This window comes from Oryctolagus cuniculus, chromosome 18, assembly GCF_964237555.1.
Source record: "Oryctolagus cuniculus chromosome 18, mOryCun1.1, whole genome shotgun sequence".
Classification (NCBI taxonomy): Eukaryota; Metazoa; Chordata; class Mammalia; order Lagomorpha; family Leporidae; genus Oryctolagus; species Oryctolagus cuniculus.
The window spans coordinates 10835173-10854834 of record NC_091449.1 but is presented as its reverse complement, the minus strand read 5'-3'; the positions used below and the strand labels follow the sequence as shown (position 1 = coordinate 10854834).

The window sequence follows — 19662 nt, the reverse complement described above, 5'->3', positions numbered from 1 at the left end:
AAAAAAAGAAAAAGAATGGGTGCAAGTCGCTGGACTTTCAATCCAAGGCTGGACTGAAAGATGTGTTTTCTCCCTGTTCGCTCCCTCCCCTCCTGTCTCTCCCTCTTTCTCCTCCCAGCTGCCCTTGGGACCCAGCCACCATGACAGGAGGAAGCCCAAGCAGCCGCCCGGAACACGCAGGTGGGTGCTCCAGCCACAGCGCCAAGCGAGGCCCCCTGCAGGCAGCATCAGGCCAAGGATCAGGCTTCAGCTCCCGGCTCTCTGCCACCCCAGCGGAGCCAGCTTGCAGATGTGTGAGCGTCACCACGTGAGGTCAGCTCACCCACAGTGGTCGGAGAGACAGAAAGCACTGATGCATGAGACCTCAGTGGGATGCTGGGGGGACCCAGTGTGCACTGTGAGTTTTGGGGGGCCGGGCTGGAGCACTCCAAGCTAAGGCGACAGCAAGTGCAAAGGCCCGGAGCCGGGACTTGCCTGGAACGTAGCACGATGGGCAGAACCACTTCTGCCGGGGAATCTCTTCCCTCCCAAAGTGCATCCGGAATACTGGTCCCCAGGCTGTCCATCAGCACTGGCCCCGCCCCCACACACTCCAGTCCCTTTCCAGCCAATGCTGTCAAGAATCCTGGGAGGCCTGAGCCTCTCCCCTGCTCTTTGGATTAAACACGTTTAGTTGACAGGAGTTTCAGTGTTCGTCCGTGGAAACCTGAACGGGGGATTATAGGAACAAGGCGGGGGTTGTGGTGGGGCTCTTGGACTCCCAGCCAGGATGCCCCAGGTGCTCGGGCCCCTGCCACCCACGTGCCAGACCTGGACGGAGCTGCAGGCCCCTGGCTTCAGCTTGGCCCAACTTGCGTCCATTTGGAGAGTGAACCAGCAGATGGAAGATCTCTCTCTCTCTCTCTCTCCCCTTCCCTCCCTCCTCTGTAACTCTGCCTTTCAAATAAAATAAATCTCTTTTTTTTTATCTTTTTTTTTTTTAAAGGAAACAAAGAGCTCAGGGTGGCGTGGAGGTGGAGGCCTGCGGGGGGTGCGGGGGGCGGCTGCAGAGGGCACCCGGCTGGGAAGAGAGGGGCGAGGTGGGGGATGGGCTGGGGACCGAGAGGGAGGGGTGGGGGCCCCCCGGGGCGAGGGCGCGTGGAACGGGGGTGGGGATCTCAAGGGCAAAGGCAGAGGGAGCACAGGAGGCGGGGCTGGGGACGTGGGGGTCGAGGGGCGCGCCCTGGGGCGGGCAGTGGAGGGTGACAGAGCAGGAGGCTGGAGGCCGGAGAGCAGGGCGAAGTGGGTGGGTTTCGGGAAGGCCTAGCACTGCAACTTCTGAGACCGGGCCGGAGGGGGCGGGCGACTTGGGCGAGGAAGTCCGCGGCGAGGGGCGTGGCTGGGGGTGTGTCCCGCCCGGCGCCCCCCCCCCCACCCGGGGGACTCCAAGTCGCCTCCAGTCGCGCCTCCGCCCCCCAGAGTGACAGAGGCGCCGCCCATTCAGAGCCGCGGGCCGGGCGCCGCGCAACCAATGAGGCGGCGGGGGCGGAGCTGGGGAGGGGGCTCGCGGGGCCAGGGGAGGGGGCTAGGGGCCGCCGCCGAGGGCTCCGGAGCGGCGACGGGCGAGCCATGGCGCTGGGGCTGCAGCGCGCAAGGTACTGGGGTTCAGGGGCAGGCATGATGGGGATCGGCGGGCTCCCCTTCTGGGGACCCCTGAGCTGAGGGGTGTGGGGCGGCGCGCGGCGGCGAACCAAGGACGTCCCGGGGCGCGGTGGGGGGGCGCCCCGCTGCCGCCGAAGAGGCTACCCCTGAAGCCCTGGCTGCCCCGCCCCTCTCGCTTCGGGGTCTTGATCCCCGATTTCCTGTTACCCCGGGTTCGCACCCCCGCCTGGCTCTGGGTGCAGCTCGCGCTCCCACAGAACTGGAGGGGCGCCGTCTCTCTCCTGCCATGGACCGCACCGGCCTCGGAGCCCCTAGAGTTGGGATGGGTCATCGACACCAGACCCTTGCGATCCTAGGGGGTGCGGGGTGCTCTCCCAGGTATAGGGAGCCCCGTGGGGGTGAGCACTGAGCCCGCGGGATCTGGAGGAAAGAGACACTTTCCTGAGGTGCTTCCCAAACCCTGGGTTCTCCTGGAAGTGGGCAGAGGGTGTCCCCTGCTGGGCACCTTTGTTATGTCCTTTGGAAAGGGACCCGGTTCCAGAACAGCCAGGGGAAGCTGGAGCCACTTCCCAAAGCCTGGCCCCTTCTGTCACCCCTCCACCACCGCCAGGCCCTGATGCTGAGACAGCAGGGCCCCAACCCCACTTTCTCTTGGTGGGGGGAGGGTTGCCGTGGCCTTGACCCTGCAAATGGGGATGGGAGCGCACCCCACCTCCTCCGCACCCCAGTCTGCAATGCTCAGCTGGGCTCCTCCTGGCCAGAGGGGTTCACCTCTCAGCAGGTGCAGCTCTGTGGGCATCCAGAGAACCCAAGCTCTGGGACCACTGCCAGGGATACCTGCCTGGCCTTGGGACCCTAGGAAGCATCTTGGGTTCTCGGTTTTCCCTGTCCAATCTGAGACATCCTGAAAGCCTCACCCTCTTCCTTCCTCCCTGGCTTCGCCGGTCTGATTGGATCCCTCCACACACCCCTGTTTTTACCCCCCAGCCCGCCTCCCCCTCACCCATTCTATTCCAATCCCTGGCTCTGAGCCCACCAGGGAACTCCAGCCCACCTCTGCTGGGCCAGCCCCGGCCCCGCCCCTCGCAGCACCCCCTCCTGGCTGGGTGGGGAGCTTCTGGCTGAGCCGGGGTGCTCCCCCTTCACCACCCAAGGCCAGCCCTTTCCTGTGGTGTCATCCCACTGCCGCGCGCCGCGGCTCGTAACTCGCACCCGGATCCTGGCCGCGCTCCGTCTGCTCCTGCACCCCAGGATGGGACCTGGGCCCGAGGGGGCCTGGGAGATGGTGAGTGGGCCCCGGGCCCCTTTGCCCCCATCCCATTCTCCAGCTCAGGCCCGCAGCCAGCTCACCCCGGGGCGAGGGAGTTCTTGGGCAGTGCGTGATGGACACACTGCCCTGAGCCCACCCAAGGCAGAGAATTCCGGAAAAGAGGGCTGTGGGGACAGGCCCCCACCAACCCACCATGTCCTTGGGAGAAGCAAAGTCAAGGTCACAGAGACTCCCTTGGATCCGCACCCCAAGTCCCTTCTCAAACCCAAACCCTGCTTCTGGTTCCTCGGGCCACCTCCGGGTGGGGCTAAGAGGGGGGTCCCTGCCAAGACACACCCTGAGCTCCCCAAGCCCCCAGATCCTCTACACTTTTTCCAAGACCCCCACTTCCCAGCTAAGCACCAGGAGAGAGGAGGCCAGAGCAGCCCCGAACGTGGGGGCAGGGGCTCCCACTTCCAGCTTCCCTTTGCTCGCTGGGGCAAGTGCTTCGGGGCAAGGAAGAGGTGGGCTTCTCGCCCTCCTGTTTGGAGGGGCGCCAGGCCCTAGCCCCTCTTCCCCAAGCCTCACCCTGGGGCCTCCCGGCCCCGCCCTCTGTTCTGGGCTAGAACACGGAGGAAGGGTGGCAAGGTTCCAGCTGCACGTCTCCAGCTGGGCAGAGTGCCAAGGGGCTGGACCAGGGCTGGGCATGGGGCCAGCTGGGGAGATCTGGAGGCTGGTGGGGGGGGGTGGAGAGAAGGGGGAAGGAGGCGCTGAGGCCACTAGGCAGAGGCAGGCGGGGGCCCCCACCACAGCACGGCAGTTAACAGCGCAGGCCCCAGGGTCCGGGAGAGCAAATCGCAGCTCAGCCGCTTCCTGGCTGTGAGGCCTTGTGCCCGTGACTACCTCTCTGAGGCCCCGTTTCATACCCTGAAAAAGAGGGGTCCTATCTCCCCCTCCCCCACCCCAGATCAAGCGAAGGAACCAGTGGGGGAACCAGATGGGGGGGGTGAGGAGGGGGCCACCCAATATTCAAGTCAGAGTTCTATGGGGGAGCAGGCCAGCTATGCTGTTGCCACCTGGTCCCGCTTCCTCGGAACACAGGGACACGGGGACGGCCCTAACAGGTGCGCTGCACCTGTCCGGGACACTCTGGTGCCCCGGGAGTCCTCAGCCGCAGCTCGCCATCCCTGACCTGGACAAGGGGAGAACCCCAACTTTAACCCTTCCAATGCACCAGCCGGTTGCCAGCCTCTGTGTTCTAAGCCCTTGGCCTCCATGGAGTCATCTTCCTCCTCTAAACAACCCTTGGAGGTGACCGGGCTCGGGCGGGTATGCAACTTGTGCAAAGGCAACGGAGTGGGCAGCTGGGACCCCGAACCAGAGCAGCTAGCTCCCAGCACGCTTCCCATCTCATCGTCTCGAGAACAGGCCCCCAGCTGGGAGGAGGGGGTCCCTCTCCCGCCACCAGCTGGCCCCCTCTCTGGAAGTAGCAGCCCTGCCCCGGAGAGAGAGTTACAGAGTCCAGCTGCCTGGGGTGGCGCCGGCCCCACCCCCGTTCCTCTTCCCACTCCCTCTTCCCTCGGTCTGGGCCCCTGCTCCGCCAGGCCCGCCCACCCCCACCCTCTGGGCAGGAAGACAAACAGGGCTGGGACAGAACAGGACGGAATGTCCTCCAGGCCGGCGGGAGGGGGCTGGGCCCCCCCATCTCACCCCCTCCAGCCCTCCACCCAGGCCGGGCCCCTTCTCCCGGCCCACCCTCTTGTCCCCAGCGCTATTTTTTCTCTCTGTAGTTGGACAGGAAACTCCTCCCCCCACCACCTCTCCTGCCCAGGGGGTGGGGTTGATGCCACCCCAGAGGTGGCCTCTGCTCCCCTGAATTTAGGAAGGGCCTGCCTCCCTGGGGTGGATCACAGGGGAGACAGCGGAGAAAAGACGACCCCACAGTCAAGGCTAGCAAGTGACAGCCGCCTATTTATTAGTAACGGTTTTTGTCAATGTTGCAACACAGGTAAGACTGCACGCTGTACTGGATGTCATAGACCTTACAAGTTTTGATTCAAAAAGAAAAGGCAAGCATTTAACACAGTGGTTTAGACTCCAAGCCGGACACCTGCAGCCCATATCTGAGAGCCAGGGGTTCAAGTCCCGGCTCCACTCCCTGATTGCAGCTTCCGGCTAATGGGCACCCTGGGAGGCAGCAGGTGAGGGTTCAAGTAGCCAAGCCCTGGCCACCAGGTGGGACACCTGGATTTCATTCTGAGTTCCTGGGCACTTGGGGAGTGAACCAGTGGGTAGGAAGACTTCTTTTTCTCAAATAAAACGATTTTGGGGGGAAAGTATGGAGGCTTTAGCTTCGGACAGACCCGGCGAGGAAGGGAGGTTTCCCAAAACCTGGCCATGAACCCAAGGCCACAAAGAGGAAACCTAAGAGTGCAGGCAGACCTGTGTCCACCCCGGCCTCTCTGCCCCTCAGCAGTCTCGTTTGCAAAGGGGATGATGATACCCTTAACGTCTTCCCAGGGTTGTCTGAGCTTTCAGCGGTCAACGTCAGGTGTGCACTTGGCATTGGCACTGCAGGGACAGACAAGGCTGGGGAAGTGGCAGGTATTTCTGACAAGATGATGTCATTCCAAGATGATGTCATTCTTCCACTCCCAGCACTGCCTGCCGCCGTCAGAATGCAGGTAGTGCAAGGTGCTTAAAGCGCACAGCGAGAGGCGAGGGGCTGGACAGGACGCCCCCTGGCCCCTGCTGGTGGGTCCCGACACTTTGAGATCTTCACTCCTAGTTCCGGGAGGCTGAAGGGCAGGGGACCCTGGAGGCTGCAGGCACCTTCCTGCTGCCTCCCGCCTCTGCCCCCACCCCGCCCCCGCCAGCTCAGCCGGCCCCCTCCTAGCAGGAGGCCCCATGGTCCCCTAGGCGCCCCTAGCCTGGGAAAGAAGCTGAAGATAAGTCAGGGAGGGGACAGCGCGGCCGTGGGCACGCCTGGAGAGAGAGCGAGCGAGCGAGCAGTGAGGCGCTGGGGACGGCAGCATGGGCGGCCACGGGGACAGGTAAAACTCGGGGCTAGGAGGGGCTTCAGAGAGCCCCGGGGACGCACGGCGGGGCCTGCACGGCGCCCGCTCTGCCCTCTGCGAGCCCGGGCCCCTGGGGTCTGTGCCCGACGTGCGCCTAGCGTCCACCGCTTTGCCCTTCGGGGACGCCACCCCTGAACGCTGCCCACGCCCGCAGGTCGAGCACGGAGCTGCGCAAGGAGAAGTCCCGGGATGCGGCCCGCAGCCGGCGCAGCCAGGAGACCGAGGTGCTGTACCAGCTGGCGCACACGCTGCCCTTCGCGCGCGGCGTCAGCGCGCACCTGGACAAGGCCTCCATCATGCGCCTGACCATCAGCTACCTGCGCATGCACCGCCTCTGCGCCGCAGGTGAGCCCGGCCGCGGGCATTCCCGTCCCCGCGCCGCCCCGCCCCGCCCTCGGGAAGCTGCAGTCCACGGAGACCCCGCCTCCCGGTGCTGTCTGTCCCTCACAGCCCCGCCCCCTGGAGGCCACTTTCCAGGCCAACCAGAGCCCGGTGCTCTTGGAAGTCCCGCCCCCTTGGAAGTCTATCATTTGAGAGACCCCCCCCCCCCCCGCCTCCTGGCTGTGCCCTTAAAAAGCCCGGGCGCCCCAAGAGCTGGAGGCCCCGCCGCTCCCTCACTCAATTAACATATTTAAAAATTTTTAATATATATTTATTTGAAAGGGAGAAGGATAGAGAGAGAGAGAGAGCTCTTCTATGGGCTGGTTCACTCCCCCCAAATGGCCACAATGGCCAGGGCTGGGCCAGGCTGCAGCCAGGAGCTTCATCCGGGTCGCTCATGAGGGTGCAGGGGCCCGAACACTTGGGCCACCCTCCTCTGCTGCTTTCTCGGGCGCGTTAGCAGGGAACTGGATCCGAAGTGGAGCAGCCTGGACTCTAGTCAGATTGCGCAGCTACAGGGGATGCCGGCATTGTAGGCAGCAGCCTAGCCTGCTGTGTTGCGTTTTGGAATCCTGGCACCCTGAAAATATTATATTATTGGAGAAGTAGAGTCATCCTCTGGCAGGCTCTGCCCATTAGGCTGCGCTGCCCCATAGACTCTTACTTCTCTGGGAAGCTTGGGCCCCTTGGGATCCTGTCCCCTGGTGCCCCTGCTTCTTTAGAAGTCTGTGGTGTTTTTTTTTTTTTGTTTTGTTTTTGTTTTGTTTTGTTTTGTTTTTGACAGACAGAGTGGACAGTGAGAGAGAGAGAGAGAGAAAGGTCTTCCTTTTGCTGTTGGTTCACCCTCCAATGGCCGGCATGGCCGGCGCACTGTGGCCGGCGCACCGAGCTGATCCGAAGGCAGGAGCCAGGTGCTTCTCCTGGTCTCCCATGGGGTGCAGGGCCCAAGCACTTGGGCCATCCTCCACTGCACTCCCTGGCCACAGCAGAGAGCTGGCCTGGAAGAGGGGCAACCAGGACAGAATCCGGCGCCCCGACCGGGACTAGAACCCAGTGTGCTGGCGCCGCTAGGTGGAAGATTAGCCTAGTGAGCCGCGGCGCCGGCCAAGTCTGTGCATTCTTTAGAATTCTAGAACATTCTGCCCTGCAGGGACTCTGGATAGCTACTCCCCGCCCAGAATTCCCGTTCATCCTCAGCCTTGGCCCCTTAGAGTCTTGACCCTTGGGATTTCCACCCCCTTGGATTCTGTCCTAATTGCAATGTGTGGTGGCCCTGTCCTCTCCATCGTGGGACTCCAGCCTGCTCCCCTGGGTTCCCTGGAAGTCCCTCAGATCGAGGACAGGCAGAGGGAGGCTAGCCAGGGTGCACCCACGAGTGACGGCAGTGCCCTGCCCCCCGCGCCAGGGGAGTGGAACCAGGCGGGAGCAGAGAGAGAGCCGCTGGACGCCTGCTACCTGAAGGCCCTGGAGGGCTTCGTCATGGTGCTCACCGCCCAGGGGGACATGGCTTACCTGTCGGAGAACGTCAGCAAGCACCTGGGCCTCAGCCAGGTGAGAGGGGCTGCCTGCAGTGGGGACCGCGACAGGCTCAGCCCTGGACAGTGGGACTGGGATGGGACAGCCTGGGTGGCGGTGGGAGCCCCCCAGGAGGCGGGTACCTGACCCAGCCTGGGAGAGGGGACGGAGGGCTTCCTGGAGGAGAGGACATCTGAGCCGAAAGCCAAAGGACTTTAGCCAAAGGGGAATCGGGAGTGGGTGGGACCAGTGATGATCGGAACGCTCACGGCAGAACACTTTGGGAACATGAAGACGTTCATCCTGGCTGGGCACAGGGTGCGGAGGAGCAGAGAAAAGCTACACATCGACACGGACGAGGCAACACAGGGTCAAATTCAGAAACTTATTTCCCGGGGAGCCGGGGAGAGAGTGTGAGCAGAGGAGAAGCTATGCGGAGGTAGAACCAGATTTACATTTGAAGATTTACATTTTATTTTTTAAAAACTTGTTTATCTGATTGGAAGGCAGAGTAAGAGAAAGAGAGATTTTCCTTCTGCTGGTTCACTCTTCAAATGGCTGCAGCGGCCAGGGCTGGTGCAGGCCAAAGTCAGGAGCCTGGAGCTCCACCTGGGTCTCCCAAGGACTTGGGCCACCATCCTCTGCTTTCCGGGGGCGTTAGCAGCTGGGACTTGAACGGCGGTCTGGTAGGGATGCCGGCATCACATAGTGCCTGCCCCCAAGATGCGCATTTTAGTAAGTTCTCTCTAGGGCCGGGAGCTGCGGCTCACTAGGCTAATCCTCCGCCTTGCAGCGCCGGCACACCGGGTTCTAGTCCCAGTCGGGGCGCCAGATTCTGTCCCGGTTGCCCCTCTTCCAGGCCAGCTCTCTGCTGTGGCCAGGGAGTGCAGTGGAGGATGGCCCAAGTGCTTGGGCCCTGCACCCCATGGGAGACCAGGATAAGCACCTGGCTCCTGCCTTCGGATCAGCGTGGTGCGCCGGCCGCAGCGTGCCAGCCGCGGTGGCCATTGGAGGGTGAACCAACGGCAAAGGAAGACCTTCCTCTCTGTCTCTCTCTCTCACTATCCACTCTGCCTGTCAAAAAAAAAAAAAAAAGAAAAAAATAGAATAGTCTCCCTCCAGGGAGCTGCAAGGCCATCCCTCTTGATTTTTAAGATTCATTTATTTGTTTGAAAGGCAGAGTTACAGAGAGAGGTAGACAGACTGACAGACACACAGAGGTCTTCCATCCACTGGTTCATTCTCCAAATGCCCTCAAGAGCCAGGGCGGGCCAGAAGCCAGGAGCCTGGAACTCCATCCAAGTCTCCCACATGGGTGGCAGGGGCCCAAGCACTTGGGCCATCTTCTGCTGCTTTCCCAGGTGCATTGGCAGGGAGCTGGACTGGAAGTGGAGCTGGTGTCTCGGGCCTGGGGTCTAACCTGCTGGGTCCCTGTATCGTGTTTTTACCTTGTTTTGCTTGCTTGTTGTCTTTGCTCCGCACACGCACCGTAGCCGGTCAGCGCCGCAAGGCTAGCGTTTGTGCAGAGGGCCTGGGGAGTAGTAGATGATGGAGAAATGCTTGCGCAGGGAATGAATGGAGGAGGGGGAGCCTGGTGCGGTACCCCAGGCTCCTGAGCCGGGGCAGGGGTGCCGAGGAGTGGAGGGAGGGCTGGGGCAGAGGCTCCTCTCCAATTCGCCGCCCGCCCCGCCCCCTGCCTCGCAGCTGGAGCTCATTGGTCACAGCATCTTTGACTTTGTCCACCCCTGCGACCAAGAGGAGCTGCAGGACGCCCTGACCCCCCCGCCGAGTGAGTGCCCACTTCGCAGAGGCGGAACCTGAGGCCCCACCCACCCCTCCCCAGGCCTTTCCGGTGCAACAGAAAAGAGGGGCGTGGCCCCGCCCCGGGGGGCGGGTCTGAGGAGACCCCCCCCATGGTCCCGCCTATCCCGGAAAGGAGGCTGAGGGGACCCATGGCCCCGCCCCGCCCGGGGGGTGGGTCTGAGGGGACTCTTGGCCCTGCCCTAACCCGGAGGGACCTAAGAGGACCCCCAGCTCCACCCCGGGGGGGTCTGAGAGGCCATGCCCTCCCCCCATTGCCCTCTCTGGTGCCAGGTCCCAGTTTGGGGGAGGAGCCCAGAGACGTTAGCTGGGGAGCGCTGGGCTCACTGCAGCTGTCCGGCCTTGACCTTGTCCGTCCCCAGGCCTGTCCAGGAAGAAGCCAGAGGCTCCGACGGAGCGGAGCTTCTCCTTGCGCATGAAGAGCACCCTGACCAGCCGCGGGCGCACCCTCAACCTCAAGGCGGCCACCTGGAAGGTGGGCGGGGCCTGCGAGGGGGCGGGGCCCTGGGGCCTGCTGGGGCTGGGCGGGAGCCCCTAAGGATCCCACAGGGAGTGATTGGAGTCTCCTAGGGTCTCCCAGGCCCCGTCTTGGGGGGGGGGGTCCTTCGGGCATCTGGGAGGTTGGCGGGCCTGCAGTTGGGGTCCTTGGAATCCTGAGGTGGGTTTCCGGGTACCTGGAGCTGGGGGTCCTCAGCCCCTTGAGTTTGCAGCCTGGAATCTGGGGGTCCTCTAAGCTCTGAGTCTGGAGTCCTCCACTCCCCGCGGGGCCCGCGGAGACGTCTCCCAGGCCCACGGGCGGGCCGGGTTCCAGATGCATCCTGCCTGCCCCTCCCCGGCCCCCAGGTGCTGCACTGCTCCGGACACATGCGGGCCTACAGGCCTCCTGCTCAGACTTCCCCGGCCGGGAGTCCCCGTGCGGAGCCTCCCCTGCAATGCCTGGTGCTCATCTGCGAAGCCATCCCCCACCCCAGCAGCCTGGAGCCCCCGCTGGGCCGGGGGTCCTTCCTCAGCCGCCACAGCCTGGACATGAAGTTCACTTACTGCGACGAGAGGTGGGCAGGGCCCCATCCCAGCCGCCCAAGTGCCCAGGCTGTGTTCCCTCCCCTGCCTTCCCAGCACCAGTCCTTTCTCTCTGTCCTGTCTCCGTGCCTCCCCAGTACATCAGTCTGTCTCTTCCTGTCTGTCTATAATTCCTAGGCATTCTTTTGTCTTTGATTTTCCCTCCGTATGTGTGTGTGTGTGTGTGTTATCCCTCTGAATCTTTTTAGTATCTCACTCTCTTTCTCTTGCTTTTCTTAAATGAGTCAATTCATTAAAAAAAATTTTACTTATTTGAAAGGCAGAGTTACAGAGAGAGAGGGAGAGAGACACAGAGAGATATCTTCCATCCACTGGTTTACTCCCCCAAGTGGCCGCAAGAGCCAGGGATGCGCCAAGCTGAAGCCAGGAGCCAGGAGCTTCTTCCAGGTCTCCCATGTGGTTGCCAGGGACCCAAGCGCTTGAGCCGCCTTCTGCTGCTTTCCCAGTTGCATTAGCCGGCAGCTGGATCAGAACTAGAGCAGGTGGGATTTGAACCACTGCTCATACGGAATGCTGGCATCGCAGCAGGTGGCTTACCCCACTGTGCCACAACGCCAGCCCCGACTGAGTGAACTCCTGTAAAGCCAGTTAGTCTGTGCTCAGCACACAGGAAGCACTCAAACTGGCGTTATGAATGCTCTCCCTCCCTCACTCCCTCCCTTCCCTCCCTCCCCCCTCCTGGAGCATCTGGGTTCACACGGCTTGGGCCTAAGTCCTGGCCATGTGGCCTTGGCCAGCGGACTGCACCTGTCTGTGTCCCCGTGTGTCCTGTGCAGAGCGTGGTACGGCCGGGCACTCGGTGCACTGCCGGGCACACACATCATCATCATGGTTACTGTCTTCTATTTCTTCTCTTTTTTCTTCTTCCCTTCTGGCCCCGTTTCTTTCATTTTCTCCTTTTTTCTTCCTTTTCTTCCCCCCCCCCTCACCCCGCCCCGTCCGGCTCCCGCCCTGCTCTTGCTTAGTTTCTTGTTGTCCGGCTGTAACCCAGCACCACACACACAGGGGCTCCCAACAGCTCAGATGCGCCAGCTCGCCGATCCCATCCGGAGACCAGAAGGTAGAAGGAGCCCCCAGGGCTGAAGTCAAGGCCTGGGCTCCCGCGTCTTCGGAGCACAGCGCTCCTCCCTGCCTGTCTGTCCTCCCTGTCCCATCCGTCCGTCCGTGCATCCCCATGGTGCTTCCCGACTCCAGCCCTCCTGCCTCCTCTTCCAAGCCCTCCGTGACTCCCCGGGGCCCCTTGAGACACCCTGGGGTCATCTCCCCACCTCGGGGACCGGGACCCTGATGCCGGGGCCGCCCTGTGGCTCCACTTCTCCTGCTTCTCACACTTTCCCTTTCTCTGTTGCAACCCTGCCGCTCCTCCTCCTGTCTCCCTGGCCCAGCCCTCACCCACCTCAGCCACCCGCACCCTAACCAGGCCCTGCTGCACCCACCCTCAGGATCGCAGAGGTGGCCGGCTACAGCCCCGATGACCTGATTGGCTGCTCCGCCTACGAGTACATCCACGCGCTGGACTCAGACGCTGTCAGCAAGAGCATCCACACCTGTACGTGTCCCCTGTCCCCGAGGCCCCGGAGCACTCCCCGCCGCACTCAGCACCAGCTCCCTGCTCCCCAAGCCCCCCCTGCTCCTCCCTCCAGTCCCCCTCCTGCCCACCCCTTGGCCCCAGAGCCCTCTCTCTGGCCCTGACCCTGGCCCCTGCCTGCTCCCTCCCCAGTGCTGAGTAAGGGCCAGGCAGTTACGGGGCAGTATCGCTTCCTGGCCCGGAGCGGTGGCTACCTGTGGACCCAGACCCAGGCCACGGTGGTGTCCGGGGGCCGGGGCCCCCAGGCCGAGAGTATCGTCTGCGTCCACTTCCTGATCAGGTGAGCTGCGTGTATGTGTGTGTGCCAGGCGTGCATGTGTGAGCAGGCGTGCATTGTACACATACGTGGAACATCTGTGGCCACGTGGATGCACACACAGCTGTGCACGCATACGGAGGAGCTCTTGCGCCCAGTCTCATTCCTGTCGCCAGCCTGAGGCCCCGCGGCCACTGGGCCTGCCCTTCCCAGAATGTCAAATACAGAAAATCACGCGGCATCTGGCCCCTGCGTGTCGTGATGTACTGAAGGCGCGGCCATGCCGTGGTGCGTGTCCGTGGCACCCACACGGAACACACGCATTTACCAGTCAGGGGGTCACGGGTTTGTAGATTTCATTTCTGGGGGCAAACGCTCGGGAGGGGGCCGCCGGCTGGAAACCGGCTGTGCACTTGGCGTTCCCATCGGCAGCGAGAGACTGTGATGTTCTGGTTGCTGCATTCCCTTGCAACATCTGGGTGTTTCTTTGGTCCTGTGAGTTTGCTTTGTCTTAGCATCAGTCCTTCTGGGACAGGTGTGTAATGGTGAGATCATAAGCTGCCCCTACCCCGTTCCCTGTCTCGGGGTTTTCGTAGAAAACAGGGGTGCAGGAGACGGCCTCGGGGCTTTCCCTAGAGCTGGGGAGTGTTCCGGAACACGAATCGACACACACCTTTCGCTTCCGCGCCACTCACAGGCCTTCTGCCGCTCCCTGGTCTCCTTAGGAGAAAACCTGAGGCAGTTAATGGGTTAACGGGGCTCTCCCGGGGACTTCTGCCTCCCTCGCCTCTCACTCACTCACCAAACCGCCAGGCCTTTGCACACACTGCCTCCCTTGCCCAGCGTGCCCTTCTCTCTCCCCTCCTCTGCTTCCTCCCGGCTCACGGCTCACGCACACTTGTCTCTCCAGCCTCGGCTCAGACGTCAGTTCCCGGAAGACCCTTTGCCCGCGTGCCCACAGAAGGTTAAGTCTCCTCGTCGTCCCCTGCTGGTGCCCTGTGTCCCTGTGATTATCTTGTCCCTTTTCAAAGTTGCGAGCCCCGAGCTGCTTTATTTTCTCTTAATCCTCATCACTCTCTCTGCCTTACACTGGGCTTACACCAGTCATAGGTGCTGGTGTGGATTTTCCAGTAGCCACGTTAAAAAAGTAGAAAGAAGCAGGTGAAATTAATAGTAATAATTCGCACGATGCAGAACGTCCAATGATGATTTCCATGTGTAATCAATAGGAAAGACCGATTTTTGATTTTTTATACTCAGTTTTTTTTTTTTTTTTTTTGATAGGCAGAGTGGACAGTGAGAGAGAGAGACAGAGAGAAAGGTCTTCCTTTGCCGTTGGTTCACCCTCCAATGGCTGCCGAGGCCGGCGCGCTGTGGCCGGCGCACCGCGCTGATCCGATGGCAGGAGCCAGGAGCCAGGTGCTTCTCCTGGTCTCCCATGGGGTGCAGGGCCCAAGCACCTGGGCCATCCTCCACTGCACTCCCTGGCCACAGCAGAGAGCTGGCCTGGAAGAGGGGCAACCGGGACAGAATCCGGCGCCCCGACCGGGACTAGAACCCGGTGTGCCGACGCCGCTAGGTGGAGGATTAGCCTAGTGAGCCGCGGCGCCGGCCAGCTACAGACATTTAACATGCAAATAATATATTTCAGGTAAGGCCCTTTAATTCCCCAACAGGGTTTTGCTCCCTGTGAAGGCAAAGGAGCTTTGTCTTGTTCTCTGCTGGGTTCCCCATGCCCAAGACACAGTAACTGCTCAGTAAAAATAAAAACAGTGATAGCAGGGGTGGGTGTCTGTCTTAGCAGAAGGCAGCCGACTAAGACGCCCATGTCCCGCCTTGGGAGCCTGGTTTCCTTCCTGGCTCCGGCTCCTGACTCCACTGCCTGCTAGTGAAGACCCTGGAGGCAGTGGTGATGGCTCAGGGAACTGGTTCCTGTCACTCACGTAGGAGCCCCGGCTCCCAGCTTCCGTCCCAGCCCAGCCCCATCCCTGGCCGTTGCAGGCATTTGGGGAGTGCTCCAGGGGGTGGGAGCCCTGTCTCTCTCTCTCTGTGTCTGTTACGTGTTTCTTTCTCTGTCGCTCAAATTAAAAATCTTAAATTAAAAAAAAAAACTTTAAACATCATAATAGCAAACACGTGGGGCTCACCACAGACCCAGCATCGCACACACACCGACGCAGTCCTGACAATCTGCGGAGGAGGTGCTGTGCCTCCCGACTCAACAGGGAAATACAGGTCTGGAGAGATCTAGTGGCGGAGCTGGGATTTGAACCGAGGCCCCTGGCTGCAGAGTCACAGGATGGCCTGACCAGGAGCTGTTCGTGGAGCGAGTGCTTGTGGGGCGTGTGCAGGTGTGCCAGCCCCAGTGTGCACAGCCTATGAGCACCCCTGCCTGGGGGGTGTGCCTGTGGCGCCTGTGTCTCTGCACACACGTGACTGTTGGGTGTGTTTTTCAGGGGGATTAGCGTGGTCCGGCTGCAGGCTCAGGATGTTTTAGGCCAGGGGAGGGTTTAGTGAGAGTGGGGAGTGGTCTTAAAGAACTGGAGGGAGGCTAGCGCCACGGCTCATTAAGCTAATCCTCCGCCTAGCGGCACCGGCACACGGGGTTCTAGTCCCGGTCGGGGCACCAGATTCTGTCCCGGTTGCCCCTCTTCCAGGCCAGCTCTCTGCTGTGGCCCGGGAGGGCAGTGGAGGATGGCCCAGGTGCTTGGGCCCTGCACCCGCATGGGTGACCAGGATAAGTACCTGGCTCCTGCCATCGGATCAGCGCAGTGCGCCGGCCGTGGCAGCCATTGGAGGGTGAACCAACAGCAAAAGGAAGACCTTTCTGTCTCTCTCTCTCACTGTCCACTCTGCCAGTCAAAAAAAAAAAAAAAAAAAAAAAAAAAGAACTGGAGGGAGGACCAGGCCCACCTGCGTTCTGCCTGGTGGGCTGCTATGCAAATGAGATGCAAACTGGTCTTCAGCCCCGCCCGACCCCACGGAACCCTGGCTGTCCCCACAGCTGGAGCCCGCCAACGGGAGGGGAGGTAGGTGCAGGGGACAGAAGTGTATTTATAAATCTGTTCTCTTGAGTTTGTCTATGAATAGAAGCCTCTTAAATAAACCCTTATTCATAAAACTGTAGCCCTATGCATTCTTCATGCTTGGTAATGCAATGAAGAATATGAAAATATGTTGTTCATCAATGGATTTATCGGGATAATGTTTATAGGTCAACTGAGAGGCATTGGTTGCCCCGTACCCCTGAGCCTGCTCTGTCCCTGCGCCTCCCTCCTCTGTCCCTGCGCCTCCCTCCTCTGTCTGTGTCACCCACCCCACCCCCAGCATTCCTTCTCCACCCAGGCTGTGCTGAACGTCAGATTTTTCTCTCTTCCCTTCCACAGATGGAACTTGGGAAGTGCCAAACTTAACTCTCTTTTAAATGCTGTGACAAGTTGAGTATCCCTGATCTGAGACGCTGGGGGCTGGAAGCGTCTCAGGTTTTGGATCCTTTGGGGCTTGCGTATTCCCGATGAGCTACCTTCACCTGTGTTTAGGTCTCCTTATCGGTATAGGCGGGAGCTCACGGCGTACACCACGTTGTAAATAGTTTTGAGCCTGAAACACAGCTTCCGTGGTGTGGAATTTTCCGCCTGTGGCATCATGTTGACGCTCCAGAAGTTTCGAATTTTGAAGCATCTCCGGGTATCAGATTTTCGGATTAGGGACGTTCAACCTTTGAATGCATGGAATCGTAAACAATTTTTTGCACCAAAATTATCTTTTTATCCCCTTTCCACAAACTTTTTTTTTTAAGATTTATTTATTTGAAAGTCAGAGTTAGACACAGAGAGAAGAGGCAGAGAGAGAGAGAGAGAGAGAGGTCTTCCATCCGATGGTTCACTCCCCAGTTGGCTGCAACGGCCGGAGCTGTGCCAATCCGAAGCCAGGAGTCAGGAGCTTCTTCCGGGTTTCCCAGGTGGGTGCAGGGGCCCAAGGACTTGGGCCATCTTCCACTGCTTTTTCAGGCCATAGCAGAGAGCTGGATCGGAAGTGGTGCAGCCAAGACTTGAACCGGTGACCATATGGGATGCCGACGCTTCAGGCTAGGGCGTTAACCCACTGCGCCACAGCGCGGGCCCCTCCTTTCTGCAAACTTTTGGAAGCACCTTCGTATGATAAGAGAGCAGTCCACAAAAATCAAGTCCTCATGGAACAAAGAATGGTGGCAAATGATTTTCTGCAAAGCCCCCTCCAGCAGGGACACAGCTGCTTCCTGTGATAGGGCGTGCCGTGAGGGGCTGCCGGGGCTGGCACCAAGGACCCTCCCTTCTCTCTCTGACTCCCACCCCCCCTTTCTGCCTTGTACCCCCCCAGCAGGGTAGAAGAGACCGGAGTGGTGCTGTCCCTGGAGCAAACCGAGCAACACTCTCGACGACACCATCAGCGGACCGCTGCCTCCCAGAAGGGGGGTCCTCACTCTGGGGACAGACTTGGTATGGGCGCAGGGCAGGGGCTGAGCAGGGGCTGTGCCCCCGGGACCCTTGGGAGAAAGCCCAGACCGTGTTGGACCTGAGTCCCGCCTCCCTCCCCTTCTCACTCCTAAGCCACACTGGCTCCCTTGGCACACACCCAGTGTTCGTGCCCCAGGACCTTTGCACACGAAATCTCCTCTGCCCAGAATGTTCTGCCCAGTTTCATAACTGCTCAGTCTCTTGTTGCCTCAGCTCCGAATCCTGCAGTGGTGCCACTCATCGCTCTGGCTTCCAGTCACCCTGATCCTCCTGGGTCCGGCTCCTGTCGCCTCTCTCCCTGTTGGTTCCTGGGGGTGGTGGGGATTTGATATCCTTCCATTTCCTCTTGACCTCCGGGGGCCTGAGGACCCCCTGGGGCGCTTGGCCACTCCTTTCTCCCAGCTGATGAGCTCCCCAGGGCTGAATGACCCAGCACCTTCTGGGCCATGGAGGGCATCCTTCCCCCCCAATCCCGACCCTTTGCCCAGCTCTAAGGACTGTAGCCACCCTGCTTGCTTGTCGGAGATGTCAGCCTGTCCCCTGGGGTTGGTGTGGGAGGACCCTGCCCTCAGCCTGCCCTAGGTGACCAGCTGTGTCCTCCCCGCGCCCACGTGTACTGCAGACCCCCGCGGCCCCCGGATCCTGGCCTTCCTGCACCCCCCTGCCCTGAGCGAGGCTGCGCTGGCCGCTGACCCCCGCCGTTTCTGTAGCCCCGACCTCCGCCGCCTCCTGGCGCCCATCCTGGATGGGGCTTCGGTCGCCACTGCCCCCAGCACCCCGTCAGCCCCGCGGCGCCCCCGGAGTCCTCTTCCGGTAAGCAGGCCCGCCCCCTGGCATCCTCAGCGTCCAGGCCGTCTCGGCCTTGGGCTTGAACCTTGCTGGTTTGGGGGCTGTGATGGGGTTGGGGTTCCTTTGAGACCTGGACTCCAGGATCTTCAACTTTTAGAATCCAAGAGTTCAGCCCCCAACCCGGGGGGCGGGGGTGGAACTGGCATGGGAGACCCCTCTGAACTTCAACCTTGGAGTCAGGAGTGCCCCATACCTTGCTTTACCCAGACGTGGATTTAGGTCTTGAATCTGCCACTTCCCACCTGTGTGGTATACCCTGGGCAGGTGCATTCTTAAATTCTTTTTCTTTTTCGTGTTCATTTATTTTCACCTACTTAAAAGGCAGAGAGAGAGAGAGAGAGAGAGAGAGAGACATTCCATCTGCTGGTTCATTCCCCAAATCCCTGCAATGGCTGGGACTGGTCAGGCAGAAGGCAGGGACCAGGAACTGAATCCAGGAGCCCCACCTGGGTGGTAGGAACTGAACCACTTGAGCCATCACGTCTGCCCCCAGCACCTGCATTGGCGGGAAGCTGGAGTCAGGTGTCAGACCCAGGAATCAAACTCAGTATAGGATGTGGGCATCCTAACTGCTAGGCTCCTAAACTCATGCTTTTTTTTTATTTTTACTTTTAAAGATTTATTACTTGAAAGGCAGAGTTACACAGAGAGAGGGAGAGACAGAAAGAGAGAGAGAAGGAGAGCTTCTATCCATTGTTTCACTCCCTAAATGGCAGCAATAGCCAGGGCTGGGCCAGACAGAAGCCAGGAGCCTGAAACTCTGCCTGGGTCTCCCAAGTGGGTGGCAGGGACCCAAGCCCTTGGGCCATCCTCCACTGCCTTCCCAGGTGCATTAGCAGGGAGCTGGACCAGAAGTGGAGCAGCCGGGACAGGAGCTGGCACCCATGCCGGCCTTGCCAGTTGTGGCTTAACCTGCTGCACCACAGCACTGGCCCCTAAACTCATACTTTTTGTTCCATTTGCCGTGAGCTTTTTGAAGTCCCCTTGAATGTACCCAGGCACAATGACTTTTGAAGACCCAGGTCCAGATTTTTTTGCACTTCATTTGAACCCTTGGTGCCCTGCTGTCTGACATACAGCCCCTGCTGCTACTCCTGAGCTCCAGGCTCTCTTACTGTGCACACTTCCGGGCTCAAGATTCCCTTAAGTCTCTAATTTGATTCCCACAGGCTGATCTCCCAGATCAACTACTTGTGGGCATGGAGAAGGCACACGGACCCTTTGTCACCAGGAAGGACCTGGAGGTAGTGGAGACAGATCTAGAGGTAGCTCAGGTAAGACAGGCATGGAAGGGGCAGCCTTCACCTTGTGGGTGGATGGATGCATGGATGCATGGCTGCATGGGTGGATGGATGGATGGGTGAGTGGATGGGTGGATGGGTAGATGGATGAATGGATGGATGGGTGGATGGGTGGATGGGTGGATGGGTGGATGGATGGATGGGTGGATGGATGGATGGGTGGATGGGTGGATGGATGGATGGGTGGATGGGTGGGTGGATGGATGGATGGATGGATGGAAGGAAGGATGGGTGGATGAGAGGGTGGATGGATGGGTGGATGGGTGGATGGATGGATGGGTGGATGGGTGGATGGATGGATGGGTGGATGGATGGATGGATGGATGGGTGGATGGATGGATGGATGGATGGAAGGAAGGATGGGTGGATGAGAGGGTGGATGGATGGATGGGTGGATGGGTGGATGGA

At 60.5% G+C, this 19662-nt stretch overlaps 1 protein-coding gene across 5 annotated transcripts in view; it reads left to right on the top strand.

Annotated features, from left to right (window-relative positions):
• The first annotated feature begins 1555 nt into the window (after positions 1-1555).
• Positions 1556-19662, top strand: part of HIF3A (hypoxia inducible factor 3 subunit alpha) — a 27564-nt gene continuing 9457 nt past the window's right edge. For 2 of the 5 annotated variants that reach the window (XR_011383908.1, XM_051837400.2), the window contains exons 1-11: positions 1556-1634; positions 6122-6312; positions 7754-7899; positions 9568-9652; positions 10047-10159; positions 10528-10736; positions 12207-12313; positions 12485-12632; positions 16968-17086; positions 17727-17917; positions 19123-19227. Coding sequence is in view for 4 of the 5 variants with exons in the window: in XM_051837400.2 (XP_051693360.2) it covers positions 1609-1634; positions 6122-6312; positions 7754-7899; positions 9568-9652; positions 10047-10159; positions 10528-10736; positions 12207-12313; positions 12485-12632; positions 16968-17086; positions 17727-17917; positions 19123-19227 (1440 nt within the window). In the remaining variant the exon portion in view is untranslated. Of the gene's footprint in view, positions 1635-2670; positions 2927-6121; positions 6313-7753; positions 7900-9567; positions 9653-10046; positions 10160-10527; positions 10737-12206; positions 12314-12484; positions 12633-16967; positions 17087-17726; positions 17918-19122; positions 19228-19662 lie in introns of those variants that run through there. The other 3 variants (XM_051837401.2, XM_070062063.1, XM_070062062.1) reach the window with 3 other exon arrangements.